The sequence below is a fragment of the Rhinopithecus bieti genome, unplaced genomic scaffold (assembly GCF_001698545.2).
Source record: "Rhinopithecus bieti isolate Rb0 unplaced genomic scaffold, ASM169854v2 scaffold_10657, whole genome shotgun sequence".
Lineage (NCBI taxonomy): Eukaryota > Metazoa > Chordata > Mammalia > Primates > Cercopithecidae > Rhinopithecus > Rhinopithecus bieti.
The window spans coordinates 217,256-236,173 of record NW_016806691.1 but is presented as its reverse complement, the minus strand read 5'-3'; the positions used below and the strand labels follow the sequence as shown (position 1 = coordinate 236,173).

Sequence of the window (18,918 nt, the reverse complement as noted above, 5' to 3'; positions counted from 1 at the left end):
TTTTTTTTTTTTTTTATTTCATTTTTTTTAAAGATGGAGTCTCATTCTTGTCGCCCAGGCTGGAGTGCAATGGCATAGTTTCGGCTCTCTGCAACCTCCACCTTCTGAATTCAAGCGATTCTCCTGCCTCAGCCTCCCAAGTAGCTGGGATCACAGGCACCCACCACTATGCCAAGCTAATTTTTGTATTTTTAATAGAGATGGGGTTCCACCATGTTGGCCAGGCTGGTCTTGAACTCCTGACCTCAGCTGATCTGCCCGCCTCAGCCTCCCAAAGTGCTGGGATTACAGGTGTGAGCCACTGTGCCCGGCCAAATCTTATTTTTGAAAACTATCTTATTGTCCCTGCTTTATAATAAAATTCTACTTTAATAATGTCAAACAATTACTGAGCATTTGCTAGCCAGGCACAGTACTAGCTGTTTTACAAGATTATCTTATCTAATCCTCACGAGAAATTTCCTCAGTTAGGATCCTCTTACACAGATGAGGCAATGAAGTCTGAAGTCACGTGCCCAAGGCTTCACACCTTCACACCTACAAAGTGGTAACCATGCTTCCTCGAGATCATACCTCATGCTTTAACGCTACAGTATCTGCTTAAAGGTTAGAAAGGCTGCCGTGCGCGGTGGCTCATGCCTGTAATCCCAGCACTTTCGGAGGCCGAGGTAGGTGGATTCCGAGGTCAGAAGTTTGAGACAAGCCTGAGCAACATGGTGAAACCCTGCCTCTACTGAAAATACAAAAATTAGCTGGGTGTGGTAGTGGGAGCCTGTAATCCCAGCTACTTAGTAGGCTGCAGCAGGAGAATCACTTAAACCCGGGAGGCGGAGCTTGCAGTGAGCCGAGGTCATACCACTGCACTCCAATCTGGGCAACAGAGTGAGATTCTGTTTCAAAAAAAAAAAAGAAAAGTTTGTAGACTTATTTTATACTTACTTTGAAGCAAACATATTCCATGCCTTCCCGACAATCATATCAAGTGGTTTTACTAAGAACTGGCTATTGCTGACCAACACTGCAGACTTCTCATACTTGCTAAAGGCCCGCTGGGTTTTCCACACGTTGAAAGCATTAACAGGTTCTAACCAGGAAGTGTAGAGAGCTGGATCTTTAAATCCCTCTAGAGTAAAAACAAGATAAGCCGTCTTTTTATAGCATAAATTAGTAATTGTGAAAACGAATAAACAAACAGATATTTTCTTGTCTACTTCATCAGAGATCTTTTATTTTGCCTTTTAAAACTTGTGTTGGCTGGTGCAGTGACTCCCAGCACTTTGGGAGGCGGAGGAGGGTAGATCGCTTGAGCTCAGGAGTTCTAGACCAGCCTGGGCAACATAGTAAAACCCCGTCTCTACTAAAAATAAAATTAGCTATACATGGTGGTGTGCATTCTTCTTAACACTTTTCTGAAAGGTGTGAATTATTACTACTTTTTTTTTTTTTGAGACAGGGTCTCACTCTGTTGCCCAGGTTGGGATGCAGTGGCATGATGTTGGCTCACTGCAACCTCTACTTCCAGGGCTCAAGCAATCCTCCCGCCTTAGCCTCCTAAGTAGGTGGGATTACAGGTGCCTGCCACCATGCCCAGCTAATTTTTGTACTTTTTGTAGAGATGGGGTTTCACCATGTTGGCCAGGCTGGTCTCGAACTCCTGGCCTCAAGTGATCCACCTGCCTCGGCCTCTCAAAGTGCTGGGATTATAAGGATGAGCCACTGCACTGTCCCCCTTTTTTTTCTATACAATGAATATGGACGATTTATCCAAAAGTAATATAATACTAATTTTTTTTTTTTTTTTTTTGAGACAGGATCTTAGTCTGTCACCAGGCTGGTGTGCAGAGGCACTATCACAGCTCACCGCAGCCTTCACCTCCTGCCCTTAAGTGATCCTCCCACCTCAGCCTCTCAAGTAGCTGGGACTACAGACCCATGCCACCACGCCTAATATTTTTATCTTTTGTAGAGATGGCATTTCACTATGTTGCCCAAGCTGGTCTCAAATTTCTGGGCCCAAGCAATCATCCCACCTCTGCCAAAGTGCTGGGATTACAGGTGAGAGCCACTGTGCCTGGCCCTATTTTATACTATTATTTGTTCTTTCTCTAAGGGACATTACAAGGACTAGATTGTTCAGTTTTCTTTTCTTTTTTTTTTTTTTTTTTTTTTTGAGGCGGAATCTCGCTCTGTCGCCCAGGCTGGAGTGCAGTGGCCAGATCTCAGCTCACTGCAAGCTCTGCCTCCCAGGTTTATGCCATTCTCCTGCCTCAGCCTCCCGAGTAGCTGGGACTACAGACGCCCGCCACCTCGCCCAGCTAGTTTTGTATTTTAGTAGAGACGGGGTTTCACCGTGTTAGCAAGGATGGTCTCGATCTCCTGACCTCGTGATCCGCCCGTCTCGGCCTCCCAAAGTGCTGGGATTACAGGCTTGAGCCACCGCGCCCGGCCTTCTTTTTTCTTTTTGATAATGGGTCTCACTCTGTCACCCAGGCTGGAGTGCAGTGGCACCACCGTCATTGGTCACTGCAGGCTCAAACTCCTGGGTTCAAGTGATCCTCCTGCTTCAGTCTCCCTAGTAGTTGGGAATACAGGTGTGCACCACTATACTTGGCTAAAGTTTAAAATTCTTTGTAGAGATGGTGTCTCGCTATGTTGCCCAGGCTGGTTTCGAACTCCTAGCCTCAAGCGATCCTCCTGATTTAGCCTGCCAAAGTGCTGGGATTACACATACGTGCCACTATGCTAGGCCTTGGTTTTCTTTGTATCACAACAAGAAGTAGCAAACATGATACTTGCTGAAGTCATGATAAAATGAACCCAGAAAATCACCATAGAAAAACAAAGCTAATAAGAATAATGCCCTTTCAGCCAGGCACAGTGGCTCACACCTGTAATCCCAGCACTATGGGAGGCCGAGGCGGATGGATCACTTGAGGTCTGGAGTTTGAGACCAGCCTGGTCAATATGGTCAAACCCCATCTGTACTAAAAATACAAAAATCAAGCAGGTGTGGTGGCGCACGCCTATAATCCCAGCTACTCAGGAGGCTGAGGCAGAGATTGCAGTGAGCTGAGATTGCACCACTGCACTCCAGCCTGGGTGACAGTGAGACTCTGTCTCACACACACACAAAGAATAATGCTCTTTCAACTTCCTGAAAAATTTGTAACAAAATGCTTGTCACAGATACAACTGGTTGTCCAGCAATTCCTGCTCCTTAGCAATTCCTGTTCACCCCGTCTTCCTTAGTATCAATTCCCCTAAACTTTAACTGAAATTGCAGTGAGGTATGGCCCAGAACTCAGTCCCAGTCAATGGGACAGAAATTCAAGTGTGATATGGGACTTTCAGAAAACGAGGCATGCCTGGCCAGGCACAGTGGCTCAAGCCTATAATCCCAACACTTTGGGAGGCCAAGGTGGGCGGATCACCTGAGGTCAGGAGTTTGAGACCAGTCAGGCCAACGTGGAGAAACACTGTCTCTAGTAAAAATACAAAAATTAGCCAGGCGTGGTGGCACACACTTGTAATCTCAGCTACTCAGGAGGCTGAGGCAGTAGAACTGCTTGAACTTGGGAGGCGGAGCTTGCAGTGAGCCGAGATCACACCACTGCACTCCAGCCTGGGCAACAGAGTGAGATCTGTCTCAAAAAACACCAAAAAAACAAAACAGGAAAGGAGGCAGGTCCTTCTCTGCTCGTTTCTATAAGGAGGCAGCCAGATGGGAAAGTAAGGGTGACAGGGCAGCCAGATGTTCAGAATACAATTCTTTTTTTTAAAATAGAGACAGGGTCTTGCTCTGTTGCTTAGGCTGGAGGGCAGTGCCACAATGATGGCTCACTGCAGCCTTGACCTCCTAGGTTCAAGCTATCCTTCTGCCTCAGCCTCCCAAGTAACTGGGACTACATGCATGTGCTACCACACCTGGCTAAAGGAATTATGCTTTTATCTTGTTTAAACCACTTCTATATTGGTGTCTAGACACATACTAACTGATACCATGGTCAAATTTTGCCACTAAAACACATAGTTATTACTTTCCTTTCTCCAAGAATACAGGGACTTTTTAAAAACCATTTGTGGCCGGGCGCGGTGGCTCAAGCCTGTAATCCCAGCACTTTGGGAGGCCGAGACGGGCGGATCACAGGGTCAGGAGATCAAGACCATCCTGGCTAACACGGTAAAACCCCATCTCTACTAAAAAATACAAAAAACTAGCCGGGCGAGGTGGCGGGCGCCTGTAGTCCCAGCTAATGTAGTCCCAGCTACTCGGGAGGCTAAGGCAGGAGAATGGCGTAAACCCGGGAGGCGGAGCTTGCAGTGAGCTGAGAACCAGCCACTGCACTCCAGCCTGGGCGACAGAGCGAGACTCCGTCTCAAAAAACAAAACAAAACAAAACAAAACAAAACAAAAACCATTTGTACCATATAACATGTACATGTGCAAAATGTAAATCTTAATTTTCACCTGAATTTCTTACCCACATCTGCACTTTGCACATCTTTCCCACGAAGAATGACCAAGTTAGCAATGGAAGTGTTAAAATGCAGGTCCTTGTTGAGAGACTTTTTACCAAGAGAAGGAAGTCCTGATGAAGGAGGCCGCACGTGCCAATCAATACCTACCAAAAGAAAAAAAGAAAGCAAGAGATTTTATTTTATTTACTTAGTTTTCTGAGATGGAGTCTCACTCTGTTGCCTAGGCTGAAGTGAAGTGGCGTGATCTTGGCTCACTGCAACCTCCATCTCCCAGGTTCAAGTGATTCTCCTGCCTCAGTCTCCCCCAGTAGCTGGGAAGACAGGATTAAAGGTGTGTGCCATCACACCCAGCTAATTTTTTTGTATTTTTAGTAGAGACGGGGTTTCACCATATTGGCCTGGCTGGTCTCTAACTCCTGACCTCAAATGATCCGCCTGCCTCAGCCTCCCAAAGTACTGGGATTACAGGCGTGAGCCACTGCACCCAGCCCAAAAGCAAGAGATTTTATAAATGGCTCTGAACGAGAGGAGGAAAATGGTCTTGTGGAATGTGTATGTTAGTTTTTTTTGGACAGGGTCTCGCTATGCCACCCAGGCTGGAGTGCAGTGGCTATTCACAAGTGTGATCATAGCTCACTACAGCCTCGAACTCCGGGGCTCCAATGAGCCTTCCACCTTGTCCTCCCATGTATCTGGGACTACAGGCATTATTTTTCCTGTCTAAAAGGGAGGGTCTATCAATTCTCCTATGACTATTCCACTAGAGTTTGTTGGGGCAAAAAATTGTACTCAAAGGGCTATCTTTGAGTACAAGATATCTTAGGATGGGTGTGATGGCTCATGCCTGTAATCCCAGCAGTTTGGTAGGCTATGGTGGGAGGATCTCTTGAGCCCACGAGTTCAAGACCAGCCTGGACAAAATAGTGGTCTCCTCTTCTAAAAAAAAAATACAAAAATTAGTCTGGCATCTGTGGCATGCATCTATAGTTCCAGCTACCGGAGAAACTGAGTGGGGAGAATTGCCTAAGCCCAGGAGGTCGAGGCTACAGAGAGCCGTGATCGTGCCACTGCACTCCAGCCTGGGTGACAGTGCGAGAAATCTCACTTGAGGAGTATGAATCCATGCTGCTTTTGGAGGATAAGATTTTGGACCGATGTGCTAATGGTATGTAACTATTGGGAGCCTTGGGAGGGGAAGAATGTACCGTGCATGTGGGAGGACATGACTTAGGGACAGCGCAGAGAACAGTAGTCAGCCTCCAACATGACCCCAATCATCTTCGCTTCCTGGTATTCAAGCCCTTGTGGAGTCTGCTCTCACAATGGAGAGAGCTGACCTTAACCAAAAGGATGTTGCAGAAATAACTTCCAAAGCTAGGTCACAAAAGGCATTAACTTCAAGGCCAGGCATGGTGGCTTACGCCTGTAATCTTAGCACTTTGGGAGGCTGAGGTAGGCGGATGACTTGAGGTGAGGAGTTCAAGACCAGCCTGGCCAACATGATGAAACCCCATCTCCACTAAAAATACAAAAAAAATTTAGCCGGGTGTGGTGGCAGGCACCTGTAATCTTAGCTACTTGGGAGGCTGAGGCAGGAGAATCGTTTGAACCCGGGAGGCAGAGGCTGCACTGAGCCAAGATCGTGCCACTGCACTCCACCCTGGGCGACAGAGCAAGACTCCGTTTCAAAAAAAAAAAAAAAGTTGGGGGGCACTAACTTCTGCCTTGCTCCTTTCTGGATCACACATTCTCCCTAAAGGTAGAATATGTAGAAACAGATAGTGATGGTGATAGAAATGGGGTAAATCTTTACATAGAGGCCAGGTGCAGAGGCTCACACCTGTAATCCCAGCACTTTGAGAGGCTGAGGTGGAAGGATCACTTGAAATCAGGAGTTCAAGACTAGCCTGGGCAACATAGTGAGACCCCAACTCTACAAAAATAAAAGAAATAACAAAATTAGGCTGGGTGTGGTGACTCATGCCTGTAATCCCAGCTCTTTGGGAGGCCGAGGTGGGCAGATCACGAGGTCAAGAGATCGAGACCATCCTGGCCAACATGGTGAAACCTCGTCTCTACTAAAAATACAAAAATTAGCTGGGCGAGGTGGTACACACCTGTAGTCCCAGCTATTCAGGAGGCTAAGGCAGGGGAATCGTTTGAACCCGGGAGGCGGAGGTTGCAGTGAGCCAAGATTGTGCCACTGCACTCCAGCCTGGCGATAGAGTGAGACTCCATTTCAAAAAAATAAATAAATAAATAACAAAGTGAGTCACTTATGGTGGTACACACCTGTAGTCCTAGCTACAGGAAGCTGCAACAGGAGGATCACTTGAGCCCAGGAGTTTGAGGCCGCACTGAGCTATGATTGCGCCACTACACTCCAGCCTACGTGAGAGTGAAACCTGTCTCAAAAACAAAACGCACAAAATCTTCCCACAGAGCAGAGAGTATGTGACGAGTTATAAAACTACATCCTTCAACCTGGCTTGTGCCATATATTTATTCATATACTATTCATACACGTATATGAAAACATTTATATGTTCAAACTATACAACTGTGAAAAAATGTTGACACCCGGCCGGGCGCGGAGGCTCATGCCTATAATCCCAGCACTTTGGGAGGCCAAGGCAGGCGAATCACGAGGTCAGGAGTTTAAGACCAGCCTGGCCAATATGGTGAAATCCCGTCTCTACTAAAAAAATACAAAAATTAGACAGGCATGGTGGTGCGCACCTGTAGTCCCAACTATTTGGGATGCTGAGGCAAAAGAAGCGCTTCAACCGGGAGGCAGAGGTTGTAGTGAGCCGAGAGCCACTGCACTCCAGCCTGGGTGACAGAGAGAGACTCCATCGCCCCTGCCAAAAAAAAAAAAAAGAAAAAAGAAAAAGAAAAAATGTTGACAGCCTGAAGTTCCACATGGGAACTCAGCAAACTGTGGTTTATTGACCTAAGAGAGCTCAGAGCAGCACGTCTCACACGACTCTAAGGAACATTGTGTTGCTTGCCGTATTAACAGGTATTGCTAGAAAAACAGGTACTGTGGCCAAAAAATTCAGGAAGCACTATTTTCACACGTAAACTTTCTACTTATCTCCAAACCTCTGGCACTATAATCTAAAATCCATAAGATACTACAAATAAATGTTGAGAAAATCTACTCTCATAGTATAAAAACCTAACTTATTTTAATTTGTGGTATAATGTATGCTATTAACACCTAGTAGTGATTTCTAGTTACACATGACAGACTGAACATATCAATTTCCTGCCACTCTCTCCTCAGATCCTGCTTAATCAATAAAAGGATAACCATAAACAAGAAAAAAAGGGAACAGGAGAGAATATAACAGCAACAAAATTTTGGAAGCTGGAGAGCAAATGAACTACTGGTTACTGACCGCACAACAAGAAAAAGCTAAAAATTTTGCCCACAGTTGAGGTCCTGGAAGTAGACCAGACACTTTTCAAAGTGGAAAAAAGGCTGGGCACGGTGGCTTACGTCTATAATCCCAGCACTTTGGGAATTTGAAGCAGGCGGATCGCTTGAGGTCAGGAGTTTGAGACCAGCCTGGCCGACATGATAAAACCCCATCTCTACTAAAAATAAAAAAATTAGCTAGGTGTGGCGGTACACATTGGTACACTGGTAATCCCAGTTACCTGGAAGGCTAAGGTGGGAGGATCACCTGAACCCGGGAGGTGGAGGTTGCAGTGAGCCAAGCAAGATGAGGCCACTGCACTCCAGCCTGGGTGACAGAGTGCAACTCCATCTAAAAAAAAAAAAAAAAAAAAAAAAGAAAGAGAAAAGAAAATAGAAGTGGGAAAAAAACAGGAGGATTAACTAAAAATCTGTTTGAGAGGAAGTGAGAGCCCCTTCCCCACTCCCTGCGGCAGGGGGAGTGTGCTCTTCTACCCTAGAAGGAGGTTTCTGCTGTGAAAAGGCTAAACCTGGGAGGCTCTGGCCTCAGTGACACCAGGCACAGCCCTGTAGAGAACCTTTAGAAAACCAGGTCACAAAGTAGAAGCTTTCGCAGGAAAGCTTAACAGTCCATGTCTTCCCCATCCAGCTCTGAAGAGGCTGGCAGCCAGGCTTATCATGCGTTCAGGAAAGAGATGGAGGAGGAAGCAACTGATCAAGAGATAAGATACGCTGAATATGATATTTGGAAGCCCAACAACAAAATAGCCAGGCAGATCGCCTTACTGTGAAACCCACACAAGTCTGCAACGTCCATAAGGGTCCATTCAGTGCTCAGAGCAACTAACTCAGCAAATAATCACTGAGTGTTTACTGTTCCAGGCTCCAAAGATGCAACAGTAAACCAAATAGATAATAAAGCTTACCTTCTATTGAGATAAACCAAAGACCCATGTCGAGTACTTTCAGAATGCTGGGGACAACAGAAAATCCTAAAAGCTTCAAGAGATAACAAAATACGATTGGGAATCAGAACAACATGAGACTTCCCAACAGCAACGCTGCAAGTGAGAAGATGATAGAGCAATGCCTTCGAAATACTCAGTGAAAAGAAAATGATTCCCAACCTAGAATCCTATCCCTGGCCAAACTATCATTCAAATGCAATGGCAGAACAGAATGATGATATTTATTTATTTTATTTTATGTTTTGAGATGGGGTCTCACTCTGTCGCCAAGGCTGGAGTGCAGTGGCGCGATCTTGGCTCACTGCAACCTCCCTCCGCCTCCCAGGTTCAAGTGATTCTCCCGCCTTAGCCTCCTGAGTAGCTGGGACTACAGGCGCCTGCCACTACGCCTGGCTAATTTATTTTGGTATTTTTAGTAGAGACGGGGTTTCACTGTGTTAGCCAGGATGGTCTCGATCTCCTGACTTCATGATCCACCTGCCTTGGCCTCCCAAAGTGCTGTGATTACAGATGTGAGCCACTGCGCCCAGCCAGAATGATATTTGTAGCCTCAAACACTTTACTTTCCTTGTACTCTTTCTTAGGGAGCTCCTGAAAGGTATGGTCCATCAATATGAGGTAATAAATCAAGAAAGCAGATTTGAAATCTAGGAGGTACAGATATAAATCAGGATGAGGCAAGCAGAGATGCCAGAGCTGGCTGCTTATCAAGCTTAGGCAGCAGTCAGTCCAGAATGGAATGGGAAGATAAAGGCCTTCCAGAAGGATGTCTCTAAGCAGATAATGGAAGTAGTCGATTACCTGATGGGTTTAAAAATATTGAGAAAGAGTTCTTTTTTTTTGTTTTTGAGACAGGGTTTTGCTCTGTTGCCCAGGCTGGAGTGCAGTGGCATGATCATGGCTCATTTTAAACTCAAACCCCTTGGTTTAAGGGATTCTCCTGCCCCACCCTCCCAAGTAGCTAGGACGGTGCATACCACTATGCCCAGCTAATTTTTTTTTTTTTTTTTTTGAGACAGAGTCTCGCTCTGTTGCCCAGGCTGGAGAGCAGGGGCGCTATCTCGGCTCACTGCAACCTCTGCCTCCCGGGTTCAAGTGATTCTCCTGCCTCAGCCTCCTGGGTAGCTGGGATTACAGGTGTGTGCTATCACGCCTGGCTGATTTTTTGTATTTTTAGTAGAGATGGGGTTTCTACTACATCCATGTTAGCCAGGATGGTCTTGATCTCCTGACCTCGTCAGCCTTGGCCTCCCAAAGTGCTGGGATAACAAACGTGAGCCACCATGATGCGCCAGCTAATTTTTTTAAATTATTTTTTTAGAGATGGGGTCTTGGTTTGTTGCTCAAGCTGGTTTTGAACTCCTGGCCTCAAGCGATCCTCCTGCCTTAGCCTCCCAAAGTGCTGAGCTTACAGGTGTGAGCCACCACATCTGAGAAGGGATTCATTTTTTACAGAAAAGTTTGAGGATAAATTGGTGATAGGTACAGGGAATATCAACCAAATAAATATAATGATTAACAACTCCAGGAGGGAAAAATAAATTGTACACACAAAAGAACATAATCTATGTACACAGTACAAGGCTCTACTATGAATTAATATTTATATAGCAAAAGTAATACAAACATTGAAAACTGATCTAACTCCCAAGTATGTTAGGAGGAAGGATGAAGGTAAATATGAGTGTGTATGTGTATATGAGTGCGCACATACATGTCAGTGTGTGTATATATATATATATATGAATGTGGGAGTGTGTGTGTGTGTGTGTGTGTAGACGGGGTGTAAGATGATTCAATTCTCAATTTTCTTTTTTTTTTTGAGATGCAGTTTCACTCTTACCACCCAGGCTGGAATGCAGTGGCACTATCTCGGCTCACTGCAACCTCTGCCTCCCAGGTTCAAGCAATTCTCCTGCCTCAACTTCCTGAGTAGCTGGGATTACGGGTGCCTGCCACTATGCCTGGCTAATCTTTTCGTATTTTAGTAGAGAAGGGGTTTCACCATGTTGGCCAGGCTGGTCTTGAACTCCTGACCTCAGGTGATCCACCCACCTCGGCCTCCCAAAGTGCTGGGATTACAGGGATTAGCTACCATGCCCAGCCCAATTCTCAATTTTCACACTAGGAATGCAAGAGATAACAATATAAGTAAAACATTTATAACTATGGAGGCAAATTCTAGATGAAATAGCTAAAGACGTTGAAAGTAGTTTCATCTGTGTAATGGGGAGGTGTAGGATTGCTGTTTTCCTTGTCATAAATTCATATCAGACATTACTTAACTTTTTTTTTTTTTTTTTTTGAGAAAGGGTCTCACTCTGTCACCCAGGCTGAAGTGCAGTGGTGTGATCACAGCTCACTGTAGCCTTGACCTCCTGGGCTCAGGTGATTCTCCCACCTCAGTCTCCCAAGTTGCTGGGAATACAGGCCCATGTCACCATGTCCAGATAATTTTTTATATTTCTGGTAGAGGGGTTTTGCCATGTTGCCCAGGCTGGTCTCGAACTCCTGGGCTCAAGCGCTTCTCCTGCCTTGACCTCCCAAAGTGCTAGGATTACAGGTATGAGCCACCATACCTGGTCCATTACTTGACCTTTTAAAAAACTGAGATATAATTGGCCGGGCATGGTGGCTCACGCCTGTAATCCCAGCACTCCGGGAGGCTGAGATGGGCAGATCACGAGGTCAGGAGATAGAGACCATCCTGGCTAACATGGTGAAACCCCCGTCTCTACTAAAAATACAAAAAATTGGCCGGGTGTGGTGATGGACGCCTGTAGTCCCAGCTACTCGGGAGGCTGAGGCAGGAGAATGGCGTGAACCCGGGAGGTGGAGGTTGCAGTGAGCCAAGATGGCGCCACTGCACTCCAGCCTGGGCGACAGAGCGAGACTCAGTCTCAAAAAAAAAAAAAGTAAGATATACTTTAAATATAGTGCAATGTATGGATTTAAGTATATATTTAAGTGAGTTTTGGCTACTTGATTTTTTAAACTATATTACTTTGATTAAAAAAAAAATCTGGCACTCATTTGAAATGTCTTTTGGTAATGAAACTGTGAAGTGATTAAGAAACCCTCCTAGGATGCCCTGGTGAGTTTCTGCTGGAGTCTCCCTAGGCCAGAAGGAAGGACCATTATCTCAACTACTCCAAGCCAGTATATAGTCTCAATATAGAGACTCCAGGACGGACATTTTTTCTAGCTTGTGGGCTGCATATTTTGGACTACTCTTTACCTTCTTCCATCTTTGCATTAGAAATGAGCATCTGTCTCAAATGCTTGAGGAGGCCAGCCCAAGTAAATGTACTGTATGCCAATGAATTCTCAGACATGTGAGGAACGTTACGAACACTCAGCATCTTGAATTCAGGATGGGGAACTAAATGCTCCATTAAGTCTCCTGTAAAGAAAAAAAAAATCTGAACTAATTTTTTTTATTCCACATTGTTGCCAATGGTCTATATAAAACCATGATTTGAAGGTTTTCTGGACCAAATGTTTTTTTATCTTCTTAGACCAGAATTATTTAATGTTTAATATGAATACAATTTCAGAGATAATGTCTATTACACACCACCTCTTCGCTTCATTTTAGCACCGACTTGAGCATGAGTGAGAAAATACACTTTGCCAAAAAGCAAACTACAATTTAGAAGCTGAATAACTGTAAATGTGAATGAAATATTTAGGTAAACTCCAGGAAAACAAAGTAAACATGAGAACTGATACGCTTTTCTTGTCATTCTATGTTCACTAAATATTGTTCTAGTCTTTTTTTTTTCTTTTTTTTTTTTTGAGACGGAGTCTCGCTCTGATGCCCGGGCTGGAGTGCAGTGGCGGGATCTCGGCTCACTGCAAGCTCCGCCTCCCAGGTTCCCGCCATTCTCCTGCCTCAGCCTCGCGAGTAGCTGGGACTACAGGCGCCGCCACCTCGCCCGGCTAGCTTTTTGTATTTTTTTTGGTAGAGACGGGGTTTCACCGTGTTAGCCAGGATGGTCTCGATCTCCTAACCTCGTGTTCCGCCCGTCTCGGCCTCCCAAAGTGCTGGGATTACAGGCTTGAGCCACCGCGCCCGGCCTGAGACGGAGTCTTATTTTGTCGCCAGGCTGGAGTGCAGTGGCGTGATCTCAGCTCACTGCAACCTCCGCCTCCTGGGTTCACGCCATTCTCCTGCCTCAGCCTCCTGAGTAGCTGGGACTACAGGCACCCGCCACCACGCCCAGCTAATTTTTTGTACTTTAGTAGAGATAGGGTTTCACCATGGTGGCCAGGATGGTCTCCATCCCCTGATCTCGTGATCCACCTGCCTCGGCCTCCCAAAGTGCCCGGATTACAGGTGTGAGCCACCGCGCCTGGCTCAAGATTTTTACATTACAATATTGTATCTGTTAATCAAAACCTGTTAATATGAAAGTTAATATGAGCCAGGTGCGGTGGCTCACGCCTGTAATCCCAGAACTTTTGGAGGCTGAGGTGGGGAGATCATGAGGTCAGGAGTTTAAGGCCAGCCTGGCTGACATGGTGAAACACCATTTCTACTAAAAATATGAAAATTAGCCAGGTGTGGTGGCGGGCACCTGTAATCCCAGCTACTCAGGAGGCTGAAGCAGGAGAATCGCTTTTTTTTTTTTTTTTTTCTTTTAGACAGTGCTTTGTTCTGTTGTCCAGACTGGAGCAGTGGCACAATCAAAGCTCTGCAACCTCGAACTCCTGGGCTTAAGTGACAGCCCCATCTCAGCTTCCCTAGTAGCTGAGATTACAGGTGCGCACCACAATGCCTGTTTTTTTTTTTGTTGGGGGAACGGAGTTTTGCTCTTATTGCTCAGGCTGGAGTGCAGTGGCGTGATATTGGCTCACTGCAATCTCCCCCTCCCAGGTTCAAGCAATTCTCCTGCCTCAGCCTCCCAAGTAGCTGGGATTACAGGTATGTGCCACTACACTCAGCTAATTTTTTATTTTTAGTAGAGACAGGTTTCTCCATGTTGGTTAGGCTGGTCTCGAACTCCCAACCTGAGGTGATCTGCCCATCTTGGCCTCCCAAAGTGTTGGGATTACAGGCATAAGCCACCACACCCGGCCACTTTTTAAATTCTTAGTAGAGATGAAGTCTTGCTACACTGCCCAGGCTGGCTTCGAACTCCTGGCCTCAAGTGATCTTCCCACTCTGGCCTCCTAAAGCACTAGGATTACAGAAGTGAGCCATGGTGCCCGGCCAATGCATGAATTATTAACTGTTGCAATCTGCTCTCCCTTCCAGCTTTCTTGTTCAGCTACTCTTACCTTAACCATTGTGTGTGTGTGTGTTTTTTTTTTTTTTTAAACAGAGTCTCGCTCTGTCGCCCAGGCTGGAGTGCAGTGGTGTAATCTCAGCTGACTGCAACCTCTGCCTCCCGGGTTCAAGCGATTCTCCTGCCTCAGTCTTCTGAGTAGCTAGGATTATAGGCACCCACCACCATGCCTGGCTAATTTTTGTATGTTTTGTAGAGCCAGGGTTTCAACATATTGGCCAGGCTGGTCTCAAACTTCTGACCTCAGGTGATCCGCCCACCTCAGCCTCCCAGCGTGCTGGGATACAGGCGTAAGCCACCCTGCCTGGCCACCTTAACCATTCTTAAACCTCCTTGAGACCTTAATCCATGGAGTGCCTGCCTTTCAATCAGTCTTCCTCTTTCTGGCAAAATCCCAGTCTTGGGCCAACCCCACTCCTCACCTTCTGTCAGAGCACAACTATGGAAAGTCACGCCACATGGCAGACTCAGACCTCTTTGAATTCCCAATCTCCACACACTATGGTGACGCCCACATTGACAACTCTGGATGAGACGGGAAACCTCAGGAAGGTTCTGAAAAGGGGAGCAACAGGATCTGACTTACGCTTTTAAAAACTGCAAAGCAGGCCGGGCGCGGTGGCTCAAGCCTGTAATCCCAGCACTTTGGGAGGCCGAGACAGGCGGATCACGAGGTCAGGAGATCGAGACCATCCTGGCTAACATGGTGAAACCCCGTCTCTGCTAAAAAATACAAAAAACGAGCCGGGCGAGGTGGCGGGCGTCTGTAGTCCCCGCTACTCGGGAGGCTGAGGCAGGAGAATGGCATAAACCCGGGAGGCGGGGCTTGCAGTGAGCTGAGATCCAGCCACTGCACTCCAGCCTGGGCGACAGAGCAAGACTCCGTCTCAAAAAATAAATAAATAAATAAAATAAATAAAAAAAATAAAAAACTGCAAAGCCAGAGTTCAGTCTGGCTGCCGTACTTAAGAAAAGGCTAGGGCTGGGTGCAGTGGCTCACGCCTGTAATGTCAGCACTTTGGGAGGCCGAGATGGGCGGATCATTTGAGATCAGGAATTTGAGACCAGCCTGGCCAATATGGTGAAACTCCGTCTCTACTAAAAATACAAAAATCAGTTGGGCATGGTAGCATGTGCCTGTAGTGTAGTCCCAGCTACTCAGGAGGCTAAGATAGGAAAATTGCTTGAACCCAGGAGGCAGAGGTTGCAGTGAGTCAAGATTGCACCACTGCACTCCAGCCTGGGCAACACAGCAAGACTCTGTCTCAAAAAAAAAAAAAAAGAAAATCACTGACTTGTACACTTTAAATGGGTGAATTGCATGCTAGGTGAGTTATATCTCAATGTGGTTTCTATTAAAAAAAGAAAAAGAGAGAAAGAATCCTGAAGAAAAGCAGTGGATACCCACTGCCCTTTAGCAACTTCTCAAAGTTTTTCAATAAGACAGTTCAGAGAACTAAGCAGATGTGAAGAAAGGGTTTTGAGATAAGCAAGACTTAAGTGTATCTTCAGGTAGAGGAGGAGAGAGAAAGAATAAACTTTGAAGCTTTCAGAACATAAGGCTTTCCTATAATTAACATATAGAGGGACAAATACCTAGTGGATTTCGTCTGTAGTGAAATGAGCTTTCTGCAGAGTAAGTAGGCTGGAACACACTTCCCAGCTGATGTGCGAGGACTTGATTGATATCACTAAAGGAGATCTGCTTGATATTCATCAGTTTTGCACAGATCTTATGGACGGCATCATTCTCATGAACAAGGAGGGCGTCTGAAGATCGGTACAAGTGAGAAAGTGTCAAAATGGAGTTGTAGTTTTGAACAATAACCTGGAGGGGAAAAGGTCAGAAAAAAAGAAAGGTAGGAGAGAACAATGGTTAAGATTACAGATTCTCAAGGCATCCTGGCTGGGTTCAAATCCAGGCTCTGTCACTTTCTAGCTGTATGATCTTGGACAAGTTTTTTAATCTATGCTCGGTTTCCCTTTTTTTTTTTGAGACAGAGACTCGCTCTGTCACCCAGGCTGGAGTACAGTGGCACCATCTCTGCTCACTGCAACCTCGGCCACTCGGTTCGAGATTCTTGTGTCTTAGCCCCCTGAGCAGCTGGAATTACAGGCTTGTGCCACCATGCCCAGCTAATTTTTGTGTTTTTAGTAGAGACAGTGTTTCACCATGTTGGCCAGGCTGGTCTCAAACTCCTGGCCTCAAGTGATCTACCTGCCTTGTCCTCCTAAAGTGCTGGGATTATAGGCATGAGCCACTGCGCCCAGACAGTTTCCTCATTTGTAATGGCTTCCTAGAACTGTAAGGATTAATGACACAATGCAAGTTAAACACAGAACAATGCCTTGTATGGGCACAACAAAAATTGGCCATTATTTTCATACTTATTTCCTACTTCATTTCTTGTAGTGACTTGTCTCGCCTGATTTGTTTCTTCAACTAGGTTAATCAACAGGAAACTGGCTTATATAGAAATTTTCAAGCTGGGCCCGGTGGCTCACACCTGTAATCCCAACACTTTGGGAGGCTGAGGTGGGTGGATCACCTGACGTCGAGAGTTCGAGACCAGCCTGACCAACATTGAAAACCCGTCTCTACTAAAAATACAAAATTAACCGGGCGTGGTGGCGTGCACCTGTAATCCCAGCTACTCGGGAGGCTGATGCAGGAGAATCACTTGAACCAGGGAGGCGGAGGTTGCGGTGAGCCGAGATTGCGCTACTGCACTCCAGCCTAGGCAACAAGAGCAAAACTCTGTTTCAAAAAAAAAAAGACATTTTCTCCCAATGTGAAGAAATAAAAATTACTTGAAGGTGGCAATGGCACCATGAATCCCAACATGAGGTCAAGATGTCTGCTTTATATACTGGAGTAAGAGAGACATTCTCAGGAATCGGATCCTGAGAGAAGAAGCACAATCACCTTCTCTGACTTTTTATTTGAGACAAAGTCTTGTTCTGTCGCCCAGGCTGGAGTGCAGTGACATGATCTTGGCTCAATGCAACCTCCGCTTCACAGGTTCAAGCGATTCTCCTGCCTCAGCCTCTCAAGTAGCTGGGACAATAGGCAGGAGCCAAAACGCCTGGCTAAGTTTTGTATTTGTAGTAGAGATGGGGTTTCGCCATGTTGGCCAGGCTGGTCTCCAACTCCTGGCCTCAAATGATCTGTCCACCTCAGCCTCCCAAAGTGCTGGGATTATAGACATGAGCTCCCCGGCCTGGCCATTCTCTGAAAAAAAATTTTTTTTTTTTTTTTTTTGAGACGGAATCTCGCTCTGTCGCCCAGGCTGGAGTGCAGTGGCGTGATCTCGACTCACTGCAAGCTCCGCCTCCCGGGTTCACGCCATTCTCCTGCCTCAGCCTCCCGAGTAGCTGGGACTACAGGCGCCTGCACCACGCCCAGCTAATTTTTTGTATTTTTAGTAGAAATGGGGTTTCACTGTGTTAGCCAAGATGGTCTCGATCTCCTGACTTCGTGATCCGCCCACCTCGGCCTCCCAAAGTGCTGGGATTACAGGCGTGAGCCACCGCGCCCGGCCAAAAAAAATTATTTTTTAAGAAGTCTTGCTCTTGTCACCCAGGCTGGAGTGTAGTGGCATGATCTCGGCTCACTGGAACCTCTGCCTCCCGGGTTCAAGAGATTCTCCTGCCTCAGCCTCCGAGTACCTGGGACTACAGGTGTGTGCCACCACAGCCAGCTAATTATTGTACTTCTAGTACAGATGGTGCTTCTCCATGTTGGTCAGAGTGATTTCGAACTCCTGACCTCAGGAGATCCACCCACCTTGGCCTCCCAAAGTGCTGGGATTACAGGCGTGAACCACTGCGTCCAGCCATTCTCTAAAAAAAACTTTTTTTTTGAGATGGAATCTCGCTCTGTTGTTAGGCTGGAGTGCAGTAGCACGATCTCGGCTCACTACAGCCTCTGCCTCCCAGGTTCAAGCGAATCTCCTGTCTCAACCTCCGAAGTAGCTAAGACTACAGGCCTGTGCCACCATGCCCAGCTAATTTTTGTATTTTTAGTACAGACAGGGTTTCACCATGTTGGCCAGGATGGTCTCGATCTCTTGACTTCCTGATCTGCCCGCCTTGGCCTCCCAAAGTGCTGGGATTACAGGCGTGAGCCACTACGCCTGGCCTCTCTGAAATTTTTAAAAACAAGGATACCCCATCTGTTTGGAAAAGTTTAAGCGAAGATATATATATACACCATATATAATATGGTACTCATGAAAGTACCATATTATATAACCATTCTGGAAGCCGTAACTTAACATTTCCAATGAAAGGGTGAGAGCAATCTTTTACCCACATTTATTTCTATTGCAAAGAACATAATACATAAACTTTTCAATTAACATGTTCATACCTCACCAGTTCCATAAGGCCAAATAATCTGATTCATTTTCAATGAGTTTGAGTACTGATCTTGTAAATTCTGTGTAACAAAAGCTCCTATTCCTGATCCTGTGCCCCCAGCCATACTCATTATGATGAAAAAACCACTGAAAGAGTCACATTTCTCCACTTCCTTCCGGATTAGGTTCATTATAGATTCTTCGTGCCTGGGTCCATGAACAGAGTAACTATGCAATGGCAAAAGAAACAAACACAAACACTTTTCAATTTAACCACAGATATGTGATGCAGAGGGACAGATACAGGATAGACAGGGTTTTTCAAAACTATGGAAGTGAAGGAACTATTATGAAAGGTACAGGTATCCTGATTGACAAAATTTTAAATACATAAG

General features: G+C 45.9%; 1 protein-coding gene across 9 annotated transcripts in view; it reads right to left on the bottom strand.

The window, feature by feature from the left end:
• TUBD1 (tubulin delta 1) overlaps positions 1–18,918 on the bottom strand; it is a 35,028-nt gene that overhangs the window by 4,404 nt on the left and 11,706 nt on the right. For 5 of the 9 annotated variants that reach the window (XM_017877414.1, XM_017877410.1, XM_017877412.1 and 2 more), the window contains 5 exons: positions 18,535–18,751; positions 15,759–15,990; positions 12,110–12,274; positions 4,482–4,622; positions 940–1,123 (listed from right to left, as the gene is read on the bottom strand). In XM_017877414.1, coding sequence (XP_017732903.1) covers positions 940–1,123; positions 4,482–4,622; positions 12,110–12,274; positions 15,759–15,990; positions 18,535–18,751 — 939 coding nt within the window. The remainder of the gene's footprint in view (positions 1–939; positions 1,124–4,481; positions 4,623–12,109; positions 12,275–15,758; positions 15,991–18,534; positions 18,752–18,918) is intronic. The other 4 variants (XM_017877417.1, XM_017877418.1, XM_017877419.1 and 1 more) reach the window with 2 other exon arrangements.